The following is a 21465-nucleotide window of genomic DNA, read 5'->3' as shown; positions in this document are numbered from 1 at the left end:
GACCCCCAAATTAACACTAATTAATTTATATTGCACTTTTACCTTAGCGCTAGGTATACTCTTGGTTGCTTGTTTTTGCAGAAAATGCACTAAAGACTTCTGGTGATTAGTAGTTTTTGTTCCCTACCTATGTTGAATACACTTATTGTAAGTCGCTTTGGATAAAAGCGTCTGCTAAATGACTGTAATGTAATGTAATGTAATTAGTCCGCGGACCCCCATTTGAAAAGATATGCCAGGGACCCCCATAAGAGAAGATTTTTACGGCTGTAGCAGTGATTCTCAACCCCTGTAATTTCAAGGACCCCCAATTTGACATGCATTAGTCTACGGACCCCCATTTAATGGCATTTCTATCTCTGGGACCCCCAATTTATATTGTAAAATCAGTGTTAATTTAACTCAAAGAGTTATACACTCTCAGAGTTACAGACCCATAAGGGTCCATTCGGTTCCAAACTATCATTTAGCTGGGAACCCCCTGGAACTCCCTCAAGGACCCCTGGGGGTCCCCGGACCCCACTTTGGGAACCACCGGTTTAAAAGATATGTCAGTGTTGGAGCATTACTGTTATCACGGCATTACTGAGTCACTGGGAATTTTAGTCCTTCATAGTTATTATTTTTAAGTGAAGTGTCTGTCTGCAGCACAAAAAGATAATGGCCCCTTTTCCTTCTAAATCTAAATTATTTCAAGATGACGATGGAACTGACTCACTTTGCTGTTTCCTCACATTACTAAGAGCATCTTAAGCCTGGGTTCCTTTGGGGGTTGCACGCTGTAAATCTTTAAACTGTGTATCTTCCATAAAAAGTCATCCTCAAATACTGTATGACCTTTAGACGAATCATTTGAGTTCCACTTACCTCTGAATCACTGCATTTCTGATGTCATCACATTGGAAAACACTCATTTTAAAAGTTGTATTTTGGGCACCCAGAGCAAGACTTGCATACAGTAGTATACTGTACTAGTTGTCACATCAAACCTTCACTCCATATCAAGATTATCCACTTAAGCCCTTCTTCGGCATACACTGACACCACGGCGCGTAAACAGCGCCTCAAACTGTGACTCCGCCCACCACCGGGGGAAGTTGTGATTTGCACTCGTTCACTGCAATGCAATTTGCGGCATTTTCAAAACAATATTGAGCAGAGTAGCGATTATCAAACGTATTTGCAATGCCATACGTTGAAAGATCTGTTGCCCGTGGACAAGGCGCGCTACCTCCGCAAATTAGATAGCATCGGCATAGATGTTTGTCCGTATGTGATTAAGGATTGGACCAAGTTGCATTGGCAGCCATAGAACATTCTTACCCCAGGCTAAAACCGGATGTGACGTTTTTGGGCGTTCCTGTCTAGCGTGGTGTCAGTGTATACAACAAATACTGTAAATAAGTGATCTAAAATTCTAAATGCTCATAACACAATGCTATTTTAATTAACCATTTTGCCGAAAAGATTGTCCAAAATAGGGCTGAAAATTATTTATTGTGCCCTAGTGTTGATTTAAAACCTGGCTAACAAGGTTAAAGAAAGGAAAGAGTGAGCTATCTGATGCTTTTTTATAGTGTGACGGGATTAAACTTCCTCTTCTCTGTCCCTTCTTTTTTTCTGTTCCATCAGACTAGCTATGCATCACGGCGCTGTGTCGTCCTCTAAAAACCCCTCTATCATTTCCTCTCCCCGCTCCTCTCTACACAATCACAGTTAACCTCCTGGTCTTTCATCTGCCAGAACAGAATTAATATAGTTGATGTGACAAACTTTGTCAATCTGCCAGGAGAATGGAGGCGACTAGAATTCAATCTCTGAAGACAATAGCAGGGAGAAGAACTCCTCAGACACAGTGAATCGGTCCTGGAAGAAATCTTTTTCTGGAAGGGAGATTGGCACATGACGAAAAAAAAGGGTGATGTGGGAGATTGCCCTCATCAATGCCAAAGACTCGCTCCAATCTTAACCCATTTTGGGCAGGAACCCCTGTTGGTGTTTTAAGCATTATGTTATACTTTAACTATTGAAAAATAGCAGATCTACAAGCTCATAGCGCGCCACCGAGTGGCGCGCTATGAGCTTGTAGATCTGCTATTTTTTTTTATTCGTGAAAATGTGCCTGAAATCTTTGAATATATATTCTTTCAGAGCGAGTTTTTAACTCAAATCTTTGCTTCTGAGGGGTCTCTGGAACAACATATTTTCAGATGGGGGTCGACGGCCAAATACATCTAGTTTTGGGGGTCTTTGACATGAAAATGTTTGAAAACGACACAGAAACATGGGTTTTTCAGAAAACTGTCATTTGTAGAATCGTCCTCGGGTCAAAATGGGTTAAGAGTCTATGTTGCTGCTGACCTTCTCTCTTTTTTTTCCAGTAATTCCTTTGCTTTGCTCTTAGAATACAGTCAAACCAATTCTTTGCCATTGACTTTGACCCCATCAAAACGTGTTCCTGCTGTATAGTCCAGCTGGAAGAGTTCTCCATTATGTATTGTGTAGCCAGTTGGACTCATCCTTTTATTCTTGTACCTTGAAGCCTTATAGCTTTAGTCAAAGCTTTTGCCCTGTTTTATTATTTGTGCAACAATGTGTATACTTATATGCTATATGACCGTAGTTATATACTGTATGACTAGATGCTTTGAATGTATAATGGATATGGTTGTTGTTGTTGTTGTTTAAATTAACTAATTATTTCCTTCCAATTAGTCTGTTGATGATAAAGGGGTTGGGCATTTGTAATATTTGTAATAGATAACTTGTTTTCTCCGTTAAACCATAAAAGGTTGATTTAACTATACATTTTTTAATGATTTTACATTTGAAAATGTACATAACTAGTTTAAAAGCCAGTTAAAAACAAAGAAATGGGTTGGGTCATTGGGTAAGAAGTCTGGTATGGAAATGTATAAATTTGTCTTTTAACCTAGTATAATATATGCGTGCCAGTTTACAATTAATATAGGAATAATTTGTTGGCTAAAATAAAATAAAATGCTTGAGTAAAGATTGTTCAAATAATGTTTTAGTTAACATTGTTTTTTAAACCCTACAAAAATCTTGTGCAGTTGTATAGATCCAGCATTAAGTATGATATAACCTCTGACCTTACAGATTGTAACCAATGAAATCTCTCTTTAAACTTTAAAGGCAACATTGATAACGAACGCCTGGCGATTGCTAGACAGCGAATCCCATATCGACTTGGTCGAGTAGTTGACGAATGGCTACTCGACAAAGGTAAAAGACTGATTAAAATTTCAAATAAAATAATTTGCTAATAACCAAGTAATACTTTGTAAATAATAAACTTAAAAAAATAAAGTTTCAGTAAAACTAAATCAAACAAAAGGATTTGAATAGTTAAATTTAATTTGCAGTGCTGTGTACATTTCATAATAATATGCATTCATTTGATAGATGTTTTAATACGTGTTTCCTGTCAACTTCAGGTTAAAGGGACTGTAAATATAAATATAAATCGACTTCCTGAAGTAATATCAACATGGTTAAAATGACTATAAATTATTGTTTCCAGTAAACATCTAAATGATAAATGTAAAAGATCAAAGTTTAATCCTAAAGTATAGTTGATATTCTCTGTGTTATTTGAAACACATACACTATACTTGGTATGTTTTAGATTGATCATTTGATCAGTTTGATTAAATGGCTAGCAATGATAAATAGAGTGTAATATTGAATTGGCATCGGAATTTTGAAGTCCCTTTAACAGAAATAGTAAATATGGACAGGGATTTAGATTAAAGAACTGCATCATAAAACAAAATTCTGAGTGCATGCTTTGTTTTTTCAACAACTAATTTGTATTTCTACTTAAATGTGTATAATGATCCCTATCATTCTTTTGTTATGTTTGTGTTTGACCTTTTAATGTTCTCATATAATAATATATACAGTACATGTTTTGTTTTTTTGTCATACACCCAACCATATTTCTTTTAAGTTTGCTTTTCCTTGGTTGCTCTTGCTAAAAGGCTGCATGCGTAATTGCTTTTTAGGACAGCCTCATCGAAATACAGATGCAGCCATTTACTTTAGAAAGTACCACTTTTTATACTTTTTTTTTAATACTTTGGATGTTGCAAATTTTGGTGACTTACTTACATTTATTTATTTATTTATTTATTTATTTATTTATTTATTTATTTATTTATTTATTTATCTTGTTTGGCTATTCATAAATGCATGTATTTATTTATTTTTATTTTATGTATTTGTTAATTTTTCTTTTTATTTGTGATTATTATTATTATTTGGTGACAGCACAACTCATGGTGTCTGCATGACTCAAGCCCAACACACACCGTCTGTGAAGCGGGTGCACAGCGACGCGGCACAGTATTGCCGCGCGTCATAGCCGCACAGCAACACCCACAGGACGCGGCGCACTACCGCGCGGTTGGCCAGCCACGCCCACGGATTCCCGGATGGAGGCCGCGCGGCAACGCCTGGAAAATAGAACAGCGGCGTATCGGAGCGTCAGGCGAGGCGTGAACGCGCGCCAGCGCGCGTCTGACGCCGCCGGTGTGGGATAGGTTCATTGAAAATAACGGAGGCGGCTGTTTTGACGCACAGTGTTCACAGACGGTGTGTGTTGGGCTTTACAGGCAAATTGTTAATTTATATTACTCATCCAGGATTTTATTTTCTTTGCATGTGTAATAATCTCGTGCATGTATCCCTTAAATGGCATACCTCTTGGAATGGAAGTCCCAAGTTTACATTGATTCCTTCATTTCAGTTGATTGACCTTTTAGCAAAGCTGCTTTGATTTTAAAATATTTTCTTTATTCCGCATCTATATGTTTTCGTTGAATCTGCTTTCTAATAGGCATCCCATCATTATAACTGCAATAAATTACCAGGGGTTGCTTCTAGCAACAGGTAATTTATTGGTCTCATTAGTCGCCGGGTAAATAATCTGTCTTTCTGTCTTTTTATCCTGTTATGTAAAAAGCGGCTGAGTCCGCACCTCAACAATCCCCGTATATACGTAACGTTGTTTTCCCGCAGGGCGCCAGCTCACCATCTTCAACAGCCAAACCACTATACAGATCGGTGGCTGGGAGCGAGACCGGAGCCGATCCTTTCAGGGCCAGCTCTCGGGCCTCTACTACAACGGCCTGAAGGTGTTCAACATGGCCGTGGAGGGGGACCCCAACATCAAGGTCCAGGGCAGCGTGCGGCTGGTCGGCGACTCGCCTTCCTCCTCCATCACGCCGCAGTCGAGCGCCACAGCCAACAACCGCTCGGAAACGTCCACCTCCATCATGGAGATCACCACCACCACGGCGGCCAGCAGACGCGTCAAGCAGACCACCCCGCGAGAGCCTCAGCAGGTAGGGAGAGACGCTCGCCTTCTTCTCCTTCTGTCAGCGTTGCCGTGTCTGCTTGTTGTAGCTATAAGAGCCTCAGCAGGTAGGGAGAGACGCTCGCCTTCTTCTCCTTCTGTCAGCGTTGCCGTGTCTGCTTGTTGTAGCTATAAGAGCCTCAGCAGGTAGGGAGAGACGCTCGCCTTCTTCTCCTTCTGTCAGCGTTGCCGTGTCGGCTTGTTGTAGCTACTGTATAAGCCAGTGGTTTTCAACCATTTTCAAGATCAAGGCCCATTATTTATTTGGCATTTGAGCCACGGAACCACCATTTGATGACGTTTAAGCCTCTCAGATCCAAAACGTAGAATATACGTAGTTGTCGTTCAATATGATTTGGTCCACAATTCCATGCTGTAGATGACAGGCAAACCATCAAAATGACAATTATTCTACATTCTCTAAAGGTGTGCTGTAGACTTCTTGTAAATTATAAGTAATGTAGATGTTTAACAATATGGTAGTTTAACTCTTGAGAGTGTAAAATGAAACCAAATGGATCCGTAAGGGTCCATTTGGTTTAATTTTACGCTCTCAAGAGTTAAAGATATATAAGGGTTAAAGATATACGTATAAACTGGTCCTTCCATTTGTTACCAACACTCCATCATTTAGCTTGGGGACCACCTGGAACACCCTCGAGGACCACTGGTGGTCCCCGGACCACTGGTTGAAAACCACTGTTGTAAGCGACTTTGGGCTTGTTTTTTTTCTTCTGTGAAGTCGCTTGTAAATATTGGTAGTTTTGCCTCCTAATGTGAGGAGTGTTTCCAGCAGTGGCATCGCAATGTGTCCTAATCCGTGCAGAGCTCTGTCGCGGATTAGGACTAGGATTAGGACCCCCGGCCCCGGACCGGATTTGTGTTTCCAAAATGTTCCACATTTTGCACTTTTTTTCCCCTCAAGATTTCTTTTTGAAAATAGCAGATCTACGCGTTGTGAGCTTTTGGATCGGCTATTTTCAAATCGCCAACGTATATAGGTTTAACATGTGACCTAGTTGCTTCTTTTGGGCTTGTTTTCATATACCTGGTTGCTTATTTCTCTAGCACAGCAGTCCCCAAACTTTTTTGGCCGTGCACCCCCTGTTACCTCCTGACCTAGCTGACGCCCCAGTAGCCCAAGTATTTGTAGAGTATTTGGCCAAAAGTGTTACCAATTTACGTCATCTTGTCCCCACACGTCTCATATTTGCCATTGACAATGAAAGAAGAAATGAGGTCAAATGTCTGCCAAATATGACTGAATTTGTGGCAACAGGCATTCTGATTGGCCAGTATGAGATGATACATGATGATGTACGTACGATGATAAAAGCGCCCCTCACTTCACACGGGAGTGATTTTCATTTTTTTAATATGATTATGGCAAATAATCACAGAATGTCACTGCACTGAGAGACATGCAACCGCTGTATACTCTGCTCTATACATCTCCTTACAACAGTGGCTTTTACCGGATTTTGCCGTTTGTGTTAAATAACACCTTAAAACCGCCGTTACCCTTTCCATGTCACCCACCCCCTAGAGGGCGTTGTCGCACCACAAGGGGTGCACGCTCTATGCTCTATTGCATTCTATCAGTATAGGGGAGTATTTAGTGGAAACAACCCAGATGTCTGTTCAGATGGCTCAGCAAACTGGGGGGAGCTGTTATGAGTGTCTTGCTCAGGGACTCTTCAATATGCAGTGGTATAAAGTAACTAAGTACATTTACTTAAGTACTGTACAATGTTGAGTTATTTGTACTTTACTTGAGTGTTTCCAATTTCCTGTACTTTTACTTCTACTCCACTACATCTCAGAGGCAAAAGTTTACTTTTACAGTACATTTATTTGAAAACCTTAGCTGCTAGAAACTTTTCTAGATTTTGATTATTATTACAAAACATACATTAACCACTTCAGCCCTATATATACAGTACATTTCAGCCATTTGAAAATAGCCGATCTACAAGCTCACAATGTGGCGTGCGCATTGTGAGCTTAAACATTTGAAAACTCGAAATTGGACATTCTGCACAATGAGTACTTTCTACTTTTGTACTGTACTTACATTGTTATACCAATACTTTAGTACCTTTACTCGAGTAAATGTTGAATTCCAGTCTTTTACTTGTAACAGAGTAGTCTCAGACAGCCCTCTACCCACTCAGCTATGGCCACCCCTGACACATCATTAGTACACTGTACGATCCTCAGTTTCAACCCATTTAGACATGAGAACTGATTCTTTCTGTGTCAGTGGTTCTCAAACATTTTCATGTCAAGGACCCGCAAAAATATATCTAATTGGCCGCGGACCCCCCATCTGAAAATATGACCCCCCACCCCCCCATTTGAGTTAAGAACGTTTGCTCTGAAAGAATATATATTCAAAGATTTGCGCCACATTTTCACGATTTTTCAAAAATAGCAGATCTACAAGGTCGTAGCGTGGCACCGAGTGCTGCGCTACGACCTTGTAGATTTGCTATTTTTCAAAAAGCTAAAGTAGAACATAATGCTTAAAGCACCAAAAGGGGTTCCCTAAATGTAACATGTTCTACATTCTCTGAGTTAAATGGGTACTAGGATGTGACTGTGTTGTTGAGCAACTCGTGAATTTAGGGCCTAAATGGACACAAGACTGCAAGGACTTCTGTTGGTGCTATCCCTTTTTGGACTGAGTGTTTGACTGCACTCTGTTGCTGTTTATACATTTCTATCTAATAAACTATTCAATCAATCAAAAAAAGTTGCTCTTTTGGGATTTCAGAGAATGCAACTTTGGTTTAATTATTTTGTTACACTTGTTATAGGTACAAATGTATTATGAATTAATACATTCATACCGTACAACTTGTGCGTTAATTGCTCTTTGGGGATTTCATAATGACAGTCCACAACAGTGATAGTGGTTTTTCACTAAGCTAAATGGATCTGTAGGAAAACATCCACATCACGTTTGTGTGAAAGCCTAGTCCTAGTCCATACCTACGCCTAGCCCAGTAGTTCAGACCAGGGGTTCTCAACGTTTTTGGCTGGAGACCCCCGGAAATGCTTTGGCCATGTCTCGCGACCCCCTCCCCGCCCCCCCTCCCCACCACCAATACAAACTGACTGCAAAAATAACTTTAATAATAGAGAAAATATATCATAATTGAATACTGAATCCAGATATAATCATTAAGGAAAGTTTATGCATGCACCACGTACTATATAAACTCTTACATTCAATTTCTTTTCTTTTTTTTTAATACATTTTATTTGGGGACCCCCCAAAATAATTTGCCGACCCCCCGAGGGGTCGCGACCCACGGGTTGAGAACCCCTGGTTCAGACCACAGTGAGCTGATGATTGGCTACTGCTTTGTCTTGCCACAAACCTCTGTGACATACTTTTACTTTCCTAAACCGTATTGTTTTTATTTGTTATTTTTAAATTTTTACCTAGATTATAATGACATGCCCAAGAAAGAGACGCCAGATTGAAAGTGTTGACATTCACACCGGATTCTGCTGTGTATACTTAGTCAGCACATCAGCAAATTATACCTACAGTACATCTTTGTAATAATAATGTGCTCGCACGGCGCTCGCAGCAGGTGGGCCATATATTCACGGTATTTATATCATCTGCTTAACCTATTTTTAAGTAGATGGAGAAAAATAAACTTAACCTATAATTTCCTGGCATCACACCTGCACTTAGAGCATGCTTATGCTTAGCCCGCAACATTTCTCACACCATAATGATGCAATAGGATGTTGTATGTGTTTAGTGTGATTAGTGTATAGCTAGCCATCTATTCCCAGTGCAGGCTGTTTATTTTTACATATTTTTTTCCACCAAATTTGTATGGCCAAGGGTGGATTCCCTCTTTTTGTCTCCACCAGGCCGAAGGCATGGGAAGGGAGTATGTTTTGCACTCCGTCCGCGTGTGTGTGTGTGTGTGTGTGTGTGTCCGTCCGTCTGTGTGTCCGTCCGTCCGTCTGTACAGCTAATCTCCGGCACTGTTAACCCGGTCGATGCCGAATTTTGCACACACACTCCCTGGATGCCATTGATGAACCTCTGCCCCAAATTTTCCAAAACGGCCTGTTATAGCACCACCAGGAGGCCGGCTTTTGTAAAACACATTTGTTGATATTACTCCTCCAGATTCTGTCCAAAAATCCCGCAAATCGTTACACACTATTTCTATAGTCATGTGCTCAAGACGGATCTGTCCGATATTTCATATTCCATCCTAATTGGCTAACATTGGCTTTCAAAGTTTGCAGGATTGGCCCGTTTTGAACAAAAGGCCTCAAATCATGAACGCAGCGTGCAATTTACGCAATTTACGCCTCCCCCCGGCTGGCCAGGGGGAGGCAGTTTAGAGACCAGGATTACTGCATGTTTTTGTTGTGATGGTACCCAGTACCTACCATAGGAGACACGGGGAGAACAAGTTAGGGTACCTACCCTAGGGCTAAGGGACACGGGGAGAACATGTGAGGGTACCTACCCTAGGGGACACGGGGAGAACATGTGAGGGTACCTACCCTAGGGGACACGGGGAGAACATGTGAGGGTACCTACCCTAGGGGACACGGGGAGAACATGTGAGGGTACCTAGTACCTACCCTAGGAGACACGGGGAGAACAAGTTAGGGTACCTACCCTAGGGGACACGGGGAGAGTGAGGACATTATACACAGATTGCAGCTTTAATTCCATTCGCTGCAAATAGAGCTAAAGCGTAACTTTTCAAACAAATCATTTGAGACCTGAGGCTAGTGGGGAAGCCGGTCTTGTGCTCTTACATTACTTTCACATTGCAGCTATAATGGCCGCATTTGTATTCCATTTGATTGACACTTTAATCCAGAGCGCCTCTCAGTGCCATGAGTGCTACAATTATAGTATGGATCGCCTGAGTAGGAATCAATAGGCCTATAGACAAAGTGTTGGTACCCATTGAGCTACACAGGACATATTGTATGTGACCTGCTCTTCTGGAATCAGACATATCAGTCAGTCTGAAATGCTTTGGCACACACAAAAAAATGCTAATGGCTCAACCAGTCATTGCACTTTAATACCACATACATTTGGGACAGATCTAATCGCAGCATAATAATAATACAGTATGTTCTGATCTGGTTTATCACCCATCTTGCATGTCAACTTCATTCTTTCCACTAGTTCCTTTCCAGTTTCCACCCCACCTATCTCTTCTTTCAACATGGCGATGTCAAATACATCCACATTGGCCCCCGAAGCTTCCTTTAAAAAAGGAATGAATATCATTAGAGGCCGTTTTCATGCAGACAGCAATCTAGATGGCATTTAGCCCTTTAGGCCTCTAACATAGAAATGGATGCAGCTGATGTTAACCGGTTAGAACCTCTATTCATTGGATGCAGCTGATGTTAAAGGATCAGTTCGCCACTATAACATGGCATTTGTCATGCTTTAGTATGATATCCGTTCATGAAAAAAATATAAATATTTTCATTTGGCGATATAGTGGCTGACAACGGCTCATGTAACGAGCCGAGGAACGGTGCGCTCATTTCCTACATTACCCACAGTGCATTGCGCGACAGACAGACAGGCAGCCCCAGGCACCCAGGAAGCTGAAAGTTTCTCGTGTTGTTGTTGTTTGGAGTTGCAAGCGATAGAAGTAATAATAGCTAATATTTAGCGGTAGTAATAGTAACAGCAGTAGTGGTGGTATAGTAGTTAGTAGCATAGTCTCTGGTAGTAAGTAAGTAGCGGTAATAGTAGTCAGTTCGAACGTGCGTCGGACTCGAGATGCCACTGGCTGGCTTTGTTTTTAGAACTAGTTATGACGAAAATACAAATGCAATCATCCAGCTTTACTCTGTACTGTACTCGGACCACTTTGGGTGTGCAGTGAACATTTCACCACCGCAGATCTCTTCCAGTTCGACCGCAATCTAATGGAAGAATTGACGCGGATCATCATCATCGAAGCAGAACAAAGGTATGTCGTAATAAACTAAAACTACGACCACATGCATTTCCTTTCAAAATACATGGTTGTTGTTACACGTGGTTGTTGTTGTGATGTCTATAAATTAATTTGACATGCCGAGTGTCTCTGATGCTTACAGCTAAAGACCTTTTTTGCTGTTTGTAACTGGAACACCCTCCACATAAACACCACCATTTTTCCTAGCTCTGATCCATAGCCCTGCAGAAGGCTATGGACCAGAGCTACATTTTTCCATATCAAGCTTCAAACCAAACATAAAAGCATTTAAAACCGGGAAAGCATCTGTATTAGCATTGGCTATTCAAAAATAGCAGATATACAAGCTCAGTGCGTCACTTGGTGCCGTGCTGCGAGCTTGTATACATTTGCTATTTTTCAACATTTTTGCAAAAATGAAAAACCTTATTGTTTACCATATTGTCTCATGATTGGTCAGATAGGCCCATAATTGCATAATACTTTATTTGATGCAGGAGCTGAGGTCTCGGTGGCTGTCTTCGACTCAAGAGATGAAGAAGTGGCTTTCAAGGAACTCCCATGAAGTATACAGTATATTATATAGATACAATTTACTTTGTATGTTGCTGTTGTACACAATCTGGATTGATAAATCAATGTAGTACTCCTAAGCCTTTACCAATATTGTCGTGCTTTTACTGAAGTACATTTTCAATTCTGGACTTTTACTTGTAACAGAGTATTTCTATATAGCAATATTGATACTTTACAAACTTTGCCTGTGTGGCCTTATTTTTTAAACCTTATGTTACAGTACAATAAAACACATTCACTTATTTCCATTGTGGTCTTGTTTGCATTCAGATGTGAATGAGTATTAGGAATTGGTCAAAATGTATAAATACCATACGCCTACATGAGATAAAATAAAACAAACTTGTCATCAAATCAACTATCTTTTAATAGTACTGATTTACATAAATCTACAGATATATATATAAAAACAGGGGTCTATGGTTGAACTGGAAACTAACAAACTAGATGTTCTATAGTCAGAGGTCACTGAGGCAGGTGGTTTTTCAGGCTTTCTGCATGATGACACGTCACTGGAGCTGCTTCTGGCCGAGACAGGACAGGAGCAGACGCACATGCTGTGGTGAGAGAAGACGTAGAGTCAGTAATGGTGAAAGCACTCAAGGATTACTGGAATGGACGATTGAGTGTGTAGGCTATGTACAGTATGTTTCTTTACTGATCAAATTAGTAGGTAGGCTACAACTGAGTATTACATATCAATCATAATAATAAGCAGACTTGGCAACCTGACTAGAAAGTAACAGTACAGTAAAGAACTTGGGGGTCATTATTCTGAATTGAATTTTAATTCACACAATCATGTTACCAAGATTGCCTTTTTCACCTTTAGAAATATTGTATGAATCGGAGCCTGTCAGTCATTAGATGATGCAAAAACACTGATCCACGCAGTTGTTTTTTCTGGGCTTGATTACTGCAATGCACTTTATTCTGGACTGCCAAAGAAAACAACTGACCGATTACAACTTGCGGCAGCCAGAGTTTTAACTAAAACTAAGAGTGTCACGGCATTGGCTTCCGGTTGTTTTTAGGATTGATTTTACAATTATTGGTCTGCATCTGTGACCTTCCGACCTACATGACTGCCTGCCTAGATATGTCCCAAACCACCCCCTCAGGTCCTCACAGCTGGCTTGCTCGATGTGCCTAACAAATGGCAACAAAAAAACACAGTGAAGCAGTTTTCAGCTTCTACGGGCCGACGGCGTGGAACAAACTCCCACTGTACCTTTGACAGCAGTCTCTAGACATTTTAAAGCACAGCTCAAGACCACCTTATACACTCTTGCTTTTAGATTTATTCATGTCCTCACTATTGCATTACTGCCATTTCAATGTTTTATGCCTTGCGTTTCTTTTTTTTCACCATTGCTCTGTAAAGCACTTTGAGCTGCATTGCATGTCATGAAAGGTGCGATACAAATAGTTTTATTATTATTCAGTGCAAGGCACTTTGCTTGTGTAATTTGTACAATGTTGTCATCCGTTTTATAGTTTGTTGATTACTTTTGATGCAGTAATGATCTTTTTTCTTTTGAGATATTACAAAAGGTTAAAAGTCAATTCACTGTCATCTAGTGTGATTTACAGATACAATTCAATACTACAGTGTGAAACCGTCTGTGAGACACAGTAGGCCTATAGTATAAATGACAGTATATTTACTACATTTTACAGGACTTTGGTTGACCACTGACTGGTCTTTGTAAAAGCATATATAAATATATGAACCTTTATTGAAAATGATATGCCCTTGAGACGTGTCATCTCGTTTTCTAGGGGGTCAAACAAAATACAGCAAATACAGTAATGTGCTTTATGTATAAAGTTTGAGTTGAGTATGTATGGCTCACCATCAGTCCATCAAAGACATCTTCAGCTTCATCAGCCTTCTGTACCCATCTGGGCTGACCTAATGGACACAGGTATAACACTTGAATGTTTACATTGCTAGCCCTGAAACATACGAGCCCATGGCTAACATTGCTTCAGATGGCATGCCATACAGTTTTGAATTGAATTAATGAATAGTTGAACGAATAGAAGATGTTTGGACCGAAAAGTTGTAGGCTGAAGCCGTGCCTAGCCTCTGACACTTTATGTAAACAATACGGTGTGGCGACACACACGTACACAAATAAGCTGTAAATACATTGAACACTTACTTCAATCTGAATGTCCCTCTTCGTCCATCGGGCTTCGGTTGCAACTTCCAGTTTATTTAGGCATCCTGAACGCAGGTTCCCAGTAACACAGTCAACAAATACTATCTGGGCAGAAAAAAACTTTTCCTGGGCAGAAAGGTTTGCATGTGCGACGCACTGGACCAGGGAAAGCTACTAGCTAGGTCGCTCCAGCAGGCAACAGTCCACACATCCAGATGCAGCAACTAGCAGCTGCTCTTGTCCCCGTCACTGCATTTCTTCCTCCGTATATTTCTGGTTCATATAACGACCCTAACGCAGATTCTGCCAATATGTGTAAGGGAAAAATCCCCTGGAGCAGCCATACTGACTCGTTTTCGTTTGTTGTTGTGTAGACAGGGGTGTCCTTCGCGGCTAGGCTAGCTACGGCAAGCCTACCTGTCCATTGTCCCTGTAGTTTCTGAAAGCCTACCGAGTGTCCACCACCTACGTCATTTTTGGACAAATACGTACATGGTGGACAGCTTTGGAAGTGCGCCCACGGAGCTACAGAACACCAATGATAATAAACGGGCGCATTTTAGCATATATGCTAATGATTAAAAACACACAGACTAGGTTGAATAGTGGCGAAGTGGTCCTTTAACCGGTTAGAACCTCTATTCATTGTAAAACGGACCTCAGTTTCAGCGTTGGATGGATCGCTTTTTATTTATTTATTTTTTCGGTTTAAAGGAGCATTCAGTGATTTGGGTGATTTGGAAAACCACCCAGTCCGCCCCGGTAACAAAATGTGCACATGCACGCTCTACAGTGGGGGGAAGTGCAACAGGCCAACAGCATGTGCACCAAGGCCCGCCCCCACTCGATCATGATTGGAGGAAGGCCCCTCTCATCCTGATTGGATGAAGGTTTTACCACCCGCCCCCAAAACTGAAACTAGGGTTTTTTGACCCCAGGGGCTCACTGGGGACAGGGAGGAACTCCTTATATGGTCAGCACACTCTATAGTAGGGAGGATTATCCAGAAAAAAATAAAAAATAAGTGATATTTGAATTAAGTCAAATCACTGAATATACCTTTAACCTAATCTCTTCATCAAAGATTAGCAGATCTACAAGCTGGGGTTCAAGTGATTTTAGTTACCTTCATACCATGGCAGGTAGAATACATAAACAATGACACGGGTAGTGCAGGGCTAACGTCCCTGTCGACCTCCGTGGAGCGTAGAGGTTCCAGAGGTCATGTTCTGTCTGTTCGCTCACAAGACAAAACTCCTCGAAAGCACTTGAGATTGTTATGGACACAAAACCATTCCATGATGGCATATCTTCAACAAAATGGATCTTTGTGGAACATTGAACTCTAAATTGCTTTCTTACCAAACAGATGGACTGAGTAATGGGCATTATATGCCTTCTGGGTAATAGCACAGTGGTTTGAATGACATTTTGAAGTAACACTTCATCAGAACTGTGCCATATGTCACTGTGGGTTTACAAATTAACTGATGGAGACCCAGCATGCATGTACTGTACGTTAAGCATTTTAATGAAAGCCTTCATGAAAAATAGACGGAAGAAGTACAATTTTCTTTTACTTGAGTAAAAGTATTTATACCACAATGTAGAAATACTCGGTAAGTAGAGGTCCTGTATTCCAAAATGTTGTTGAGTAAAAGTACAAAAGTATTGGCGTCAAAATACAAGTACCAAAAGTAAAAGTAGAGTACTCATCTAACTATACATGCATGCACCAAGTCTCTGTACGTCTGTAATCCACGTAACTCGAGAACCGCTCGCCCCACCGACTTCAAATTCAACACACGCGTTCCCCACCACCACAGGGGGTGCAGTGCCCGGTGTCGAGTCCCACGGTTGTCCAGAACCGCCCCAAAAAGGCCTCTGCCCGGGCCCCTGCCCAGTGTCCATATATGGAGCTGGCCTGTTCTGACGTCTGCATAGACTCCGACAAAGAACTCCATATACTGTATGGGCATAAAAGGGACACAGACAAAATATCTGGGTGGGGCGTCAATTTCCAACTTGCATCGTTCCAAGTAGGCTAGTGACCCGCTGTAGAGGCTCCAACGGGCACCGCTCTAGTTATTTGAATGTGTCAAAATCTTTCAAATATATGCGAGCTCATGTCACAACACGTTGTGAGGTTGCCAATTTTTGAATTGCCCAAGTGTAACATAGGGCTTAAATAGTTAATGTACGTTTTGTAATAATAATCAAAATCTGCAAAATAACTTGTGACTCAAGTAAAAGTAAAAAGTACAATATATACCTCTGATATATAGTGTAGTAGTACACATTGAATAAATAGTACACATTGAATAAATAGTACCTCAAAATTGTACTTAAAGTACAGTACTGTACACCTATAGAGGTGTGTATAGCTGAGCTATGTGGCACATTACCGACCTTGATCCTTGACCACCAAAATCAGATAATGGTGTTTGAGATCTAATACAGTATGATTTAGGCCAGATAACATGACTCTTTACTTCTATCTTTTGTGATTTTCCATTGGACAACAGAAGTACCTACTGTAGGTGTCTTTCATGGTAACGCCTCCGCTGGCGTTCCAAGCTAACCTGACTCCGCCAGATGGGGCAGCAGAGAGTCCCCCCTCCTGCTCCCATCTGGGAACTCTCAGGCAGACTTGATGCCCGGCAAAAAACGGCCTGGCCAATCAGCAGCAGCTAGAGGCGGGATAGCTGCTGCTGATTGGCCAGGCTGTTTTGTGGCCAGGCATCAAGTCTGCCTGAGAGTTCCCAGATGGGAGCAGGAGGGGGAAACCCAGTGTACTCTCTGCTGCCCCATCTGGCGGAGTCAGGTTAGTTCCAAGCAGGCTGAGGCAATAACCAAAAGGTGACATAAATACTGAAAAACAAAGTAAAGCGATTAGAGTTGAGTTTGTAATACATGTAGGCTATAGTGCTTAATAAAACAGGTCGTTTCTATGGCTTTGTGTGGTGAACTGAATGATCTGTAAAAACGAAACAGTCTGTTGATTGAACGCTGTAAGAACAGTCTATCCTAAAAGGTCTGTTATGGCAGACTGGCCAGTGCATGATGCATCCACAGTTTCAGATTGAAGAGAGTCCTCCTCTCTTCAATCGTTCACCCTGACCCTACTGAGCTAAACTTGCTCGATGTTACTACCAGTTGTGATTTTCTTTCCGCATAACTGGCATAATTATTTATTGTGATGCTATGTTAAGGCCTGTTTTGTAAAACATTTGGTATAGCATTGTTTTTTTTGTTTTAATCCATTTTAACTTTTTGTTTGTGAACTTAATATATTGTTTTTAATTGATAAGCCTATTTAAATTAGTTTAAACCCCAGGCCCTAACTAATTTAGTTGCATGACAAACAGGCTGAAACCCAAACAGGCCCTATAATCTGTCTACAGCCGTGGGGCCCCGTCGGGCCCAGCCCTGGTTGCAGACATCTACTCATTACAATAGTTGTGCTCTCTCTTTGCAGCTTAACTAATTAGTCACTAAGGCATAGATAGTTGTTTACAAATATATCAGTCCTTTAAAACAGGCTTATCTGCACATTGGTTAGTCTAGACATTTTCTCTCTGAGGACATTTAAGTTTTCCAAGTGGTACTGTAAATGCACTCTCTAACAACTCTAGCTTTTGATACCTTCAATATCCAAGTTGTGAAAGTTGTGAAATGCATGATCATTATTTCTACTGAATATCTCTGAAATCTGTTTTATTTTGTTCTTTGTAGATTAAAATGTGAACCAAAATAGTAAATAATGATCTCCTATGGACATTCACATCTAATTCTTGCAATACAAGACATACTTCTCTGGAATCTCTACACTTTAAGCATATAATCCACATAAAATATCAGACAACAGGCTGTAATTTTATTCCAGATCCACAGATCCAATCATTAGGTTGCAGAAGCAACCTAATGATTGCTATATCAAATTGAGTTTTATTAGATTTTCTTTCATTATTCCACACACAGTGATACAGAACCATGAACAATTGGAAATCAATGTAATCAGTGTACAAGAATATGCATAGCATAATATACCCAGAGACGCCTTTCTCCGATGAAGAAATCAATACCATATACACCCACATGATAATTTGTATAACTTCTGACCTGAGATCAGATTCTAAAAATGTCTTCTACATCCTGACAGTTTTCTGAAAAAGCTATGTTTCTATGTCAGTCGTCGCACTATGAGCTTGTAGATCTGCTATTTTTCAATAGCTAAAGCATAACATAATGCTAACACCAAAATGGGTTCCCGCCCAAAATGGGTTAAAGGGGAATTCCACTAATTTTCAACATTTTACTATGTCATTAATATACCTTAGAGTTGTTATATTGGAGCTGAAATAATAAATAAAATAAAAAGGTCCTGTGTTTCCTAGAACTTGATGATGTCATCAAGATGTACTTCACCATGTTAATGATTTTTCTTTATTATTTCAGCAGCTATATAAGGTATATTAATGACATAGTGAAATGTTGAAAATGAGTGGTATTCCCCTTTAACGTCATGAGGCTTGATCAGATCCTGGGCTGCCTCTATTTTGGGCATGGCATATAAAACAAAAAAGGAAACGTCTACAAAATTGTTCCACATTCTTCGAAAATGGCAGATCTACAGGCCTCACAAGGTGTTGTGAGGTGACGCGTTGTGAGCTTGTAGCTCAAGTATGAAACAGGGCATTAATAAGCTTAATCTCATCTCTACCCCCAGTTTCTTGTTCTGTACACTACCCTGGCTAAATAACAATATAAAAAACTACGACATACTGAGGCATTGCAAAACCAAATAATAACAAAGCCATGACAACAGAAGGTTCTTTTTTTTCTAGTCATGACAATTTCATTGAACAATGAACTAGTATACAGCATGGCCACAGTATGTTGCTGCTAACCGCCACATGGTCCTGGGGAGGCATAGACAACCACATGTCTCCTCCAATGCACATGGAGTCACCTCAGCAGACACTTCTTACCGCCTCAGTGAGGAGTTTCAACAGGAGGGTGGAACACACATAGATATTAAATATAGACATAGATATACAGCCACTGTAGTCTCACGTAGCCAGACAACTATTCCACAATCTCCGAAGTCTGGACCTATAGCCCCCATGAGCTGAGTAACAGAATGCTATATAGAGCCTGGACCTACAGCCCCATGAGCTGAGTAACGGAAGCTGCCATTTCCGTTCACGAAAATATATTTTAAAATCTTTAGAGCTTATTTTTTTATTTCCTTTCCTGCTAAGCAACAAGCTATTTATGCTTCGATGTTTTCTATTTTCTATTAGGATAAATGTGCGCGACTGTAAAGATGAAACGGAAGTGGCGAGGAGGCTCCACTTCCGCTTTATAGTATACTCATGACAGCTCTTCCGTTGGCCCAGACTGTATGATGAAGCGTTTGGAAATCGCGGAGGCAACAGTCTGGTAACGCGAGACTACTGCCACTGAAGTAACTACTGGCAGGCTTCCGCCCATGCTTCTGGTATGCTTCGCAAAGAATCTCGGGAAAGCTTGCCTACTTACTCTTGAGAAGTGCACGGCCCAGAGCCGACGAAGGCGTCTATACCTTTTTATGTCTGTGAGCTTTCCACCCACGAACACGGATAATTGTGTTCGCTAATTTGTGCCCGGGCCGTGCCGGTAGCACCGCAGAGGAATTGAGGTGGTGGGCAAGTACTTTTAACCCTGCGCCACCCTGCATGCACAGGATGTCATTTTTCGATCCAATTATAGTTGATTCCCCATGGCCTGCTTGTGGCTGTCATGTCGTTATCTCAAAGTAGGCTGTACAAGTCAAGGATCCTTCAACTCATTTATGATTAATAAATAATTAATGGGAGTAACTGCACTACAAAAAGAGATGGTGAAATGTCTGCTCATTGTGTGTGTTCAGGTGTCAATATTAAAGTTTGGGCTGGGAACAGGCGTAGTCAAGCCTAAGAATAATAATGTACTACTTGTGCAAGCAGAGCGAGCAAGTATTGTGGTCGGCCGGACCGAAAGTGGTATGTATGTATGGTATGCATGTCTCTAATTGGCTATTGATGGTGACGTACAGTAATTAAGATATGTTTCAAGATATGTTTCAATGTTGGGTGGGTATGTATACATGTATGTATCTATGTCGGTAAGAATGGTGGTCCCTTATTGGCTGTTGTTAGTGACGTAACTAAGGTACGCTTCAAGGTTGGTATATAAGGTCAATAACGGGTCTAAAGGATGTAGAACAGCAGTTGTAATAGACATTAGTTAGTAGCAGTACAAGTTGGCACCTCGACATAGTTTATACTGAAAATAGCTCAGATCTGCAAGCTGCGAGCTGCTATTTGTGGCACACTTTGCTTATGAGTTCACTTTTCAGACCAGTTCACAGCGGCTGGTGAAGGTCATCAGACTGAAGCCTGCATGTGTGATGTACGTAATTGAATAATATCATCATGTACTGTAGGTGAATGAGGCATGGTGGGGACTTTTTGTTTGTCTGTGTGCGTGCGTGCGTGCGTGCGTGCGTGCGTGCGTGCGTGCGTGCGTGCGTGCGTGCGTGCGTGCGTGCGTGCGTGCGTGTGCGAGCGTGTGTGCGCGCGTGTGTGTGTTTGCATGCGCATCTGTGTATGTGGTCTTTCCGTTCTACGTGGCTAGTTTCCCACAGGGAGCCTAGCCTGCACAGAATTGTCTCAGGTCAGCACACATACAATCTATTTGGCCTCTGGGAAGGGAGATGCACTTAATGTCCCTGACCATGAATAGGCTGTGTTTATAATCATGGTCCACTTGCTTCTTGTCTCTCTGTTGAGAACACATGTTGTTTGGTGAGCAGTTTATTCAAAGTCCCTGTAGCCGGGGAGCCATGCAGTCACCCAAAATTTTAGAGGAACTGTGATGACATACTTTGTAATGATGTTTTTTGTATTCATTTGGTCATTAATGAGAGGTCTGCTCTGCCGGATGCTTTAAGTAGCATGTGACATGTCAAACTAGGGGGTTTTCTTGATTCTGAATCCATTCCAAGCATTAGTTTTGCATGATAAACACTCCTTGGCCTAAAAACGGCCACAAATGTGATGAGGTCAGCACATTTGGGCTATGGCTTATGAGCTTGCAGATCTGTACCAAAAGCAGATCTACAAGCTCACAATGCGTCGCATGGATTTTTTTCATCTCACTCATGCACATGTTTTGTCAGGAGAGTGTTTTGGGTATACCTCACTAACAATGTGATATGTGATGACCGAGGCACTTCTTCCAGTGATAGCAGCTATAGCTAAGATAATCAACACTCACAGATCATTAACTCTTATTACGGTCCAGCTATTTGGAGCTGCGTAATGACACTCAT

General features: G+C 41.1%; 1 protein-coding gene and 1 long non-coding RNA gene across 5 annotated transcripts in view; one reads left to right on the top strand and one right to left on the bottom strand.

The window, feature by feature from the left end:
• LOC306931175 (neurexin-1a) overlaps positions 1-21465 on the top strand; it is a 528074-nt gene that overhangs the window by 447219 nt on the left and 59390 nt on the right. For all 4 annotated transcript variants that reach the window (XM_079512408.1, XM_079512407.1, XM_079512406.1 and 1 more), the window contains one exon: positions 5044-5369. In XM_079512408.1, the coding sequence (XP_079368534.1) occupies positions 5044-5369 (326 nt within the window). The remainder of the gene's footprint in view (positions 1-5043; positions 5370-21465) is intronic.
• LOC306931180 lies at positions 12317-14229 on the bottom strand. The gene is made up of 3 exons (XR_013790987.1): positions 14109-14229; positions 13797-13855; positions 12317-12497 (listed from the first exon to the last, which is right to left on the bottom strand). It is a non-coding gene; the product is annotated as an uncharacterized lncRNA (long non-coding RNA).

Source organism: Electrona antarctica (genome assembly GCF_951216825.1).
Source record: "Electrona antarctica genome assembly, chromosome: 10".
NCBI classification, from domain to species: Eukaryota; Metazoa; Chordata; class Actinopteri; order Myctophiformes; family Myctophidae; genus Electrona; species Electrona antarctica.
The sequence above is the reverse complement of the archived record's forward strand: the minus strand, read 5'-3'. Positions and strand labels throughout refer to the sequence as shown.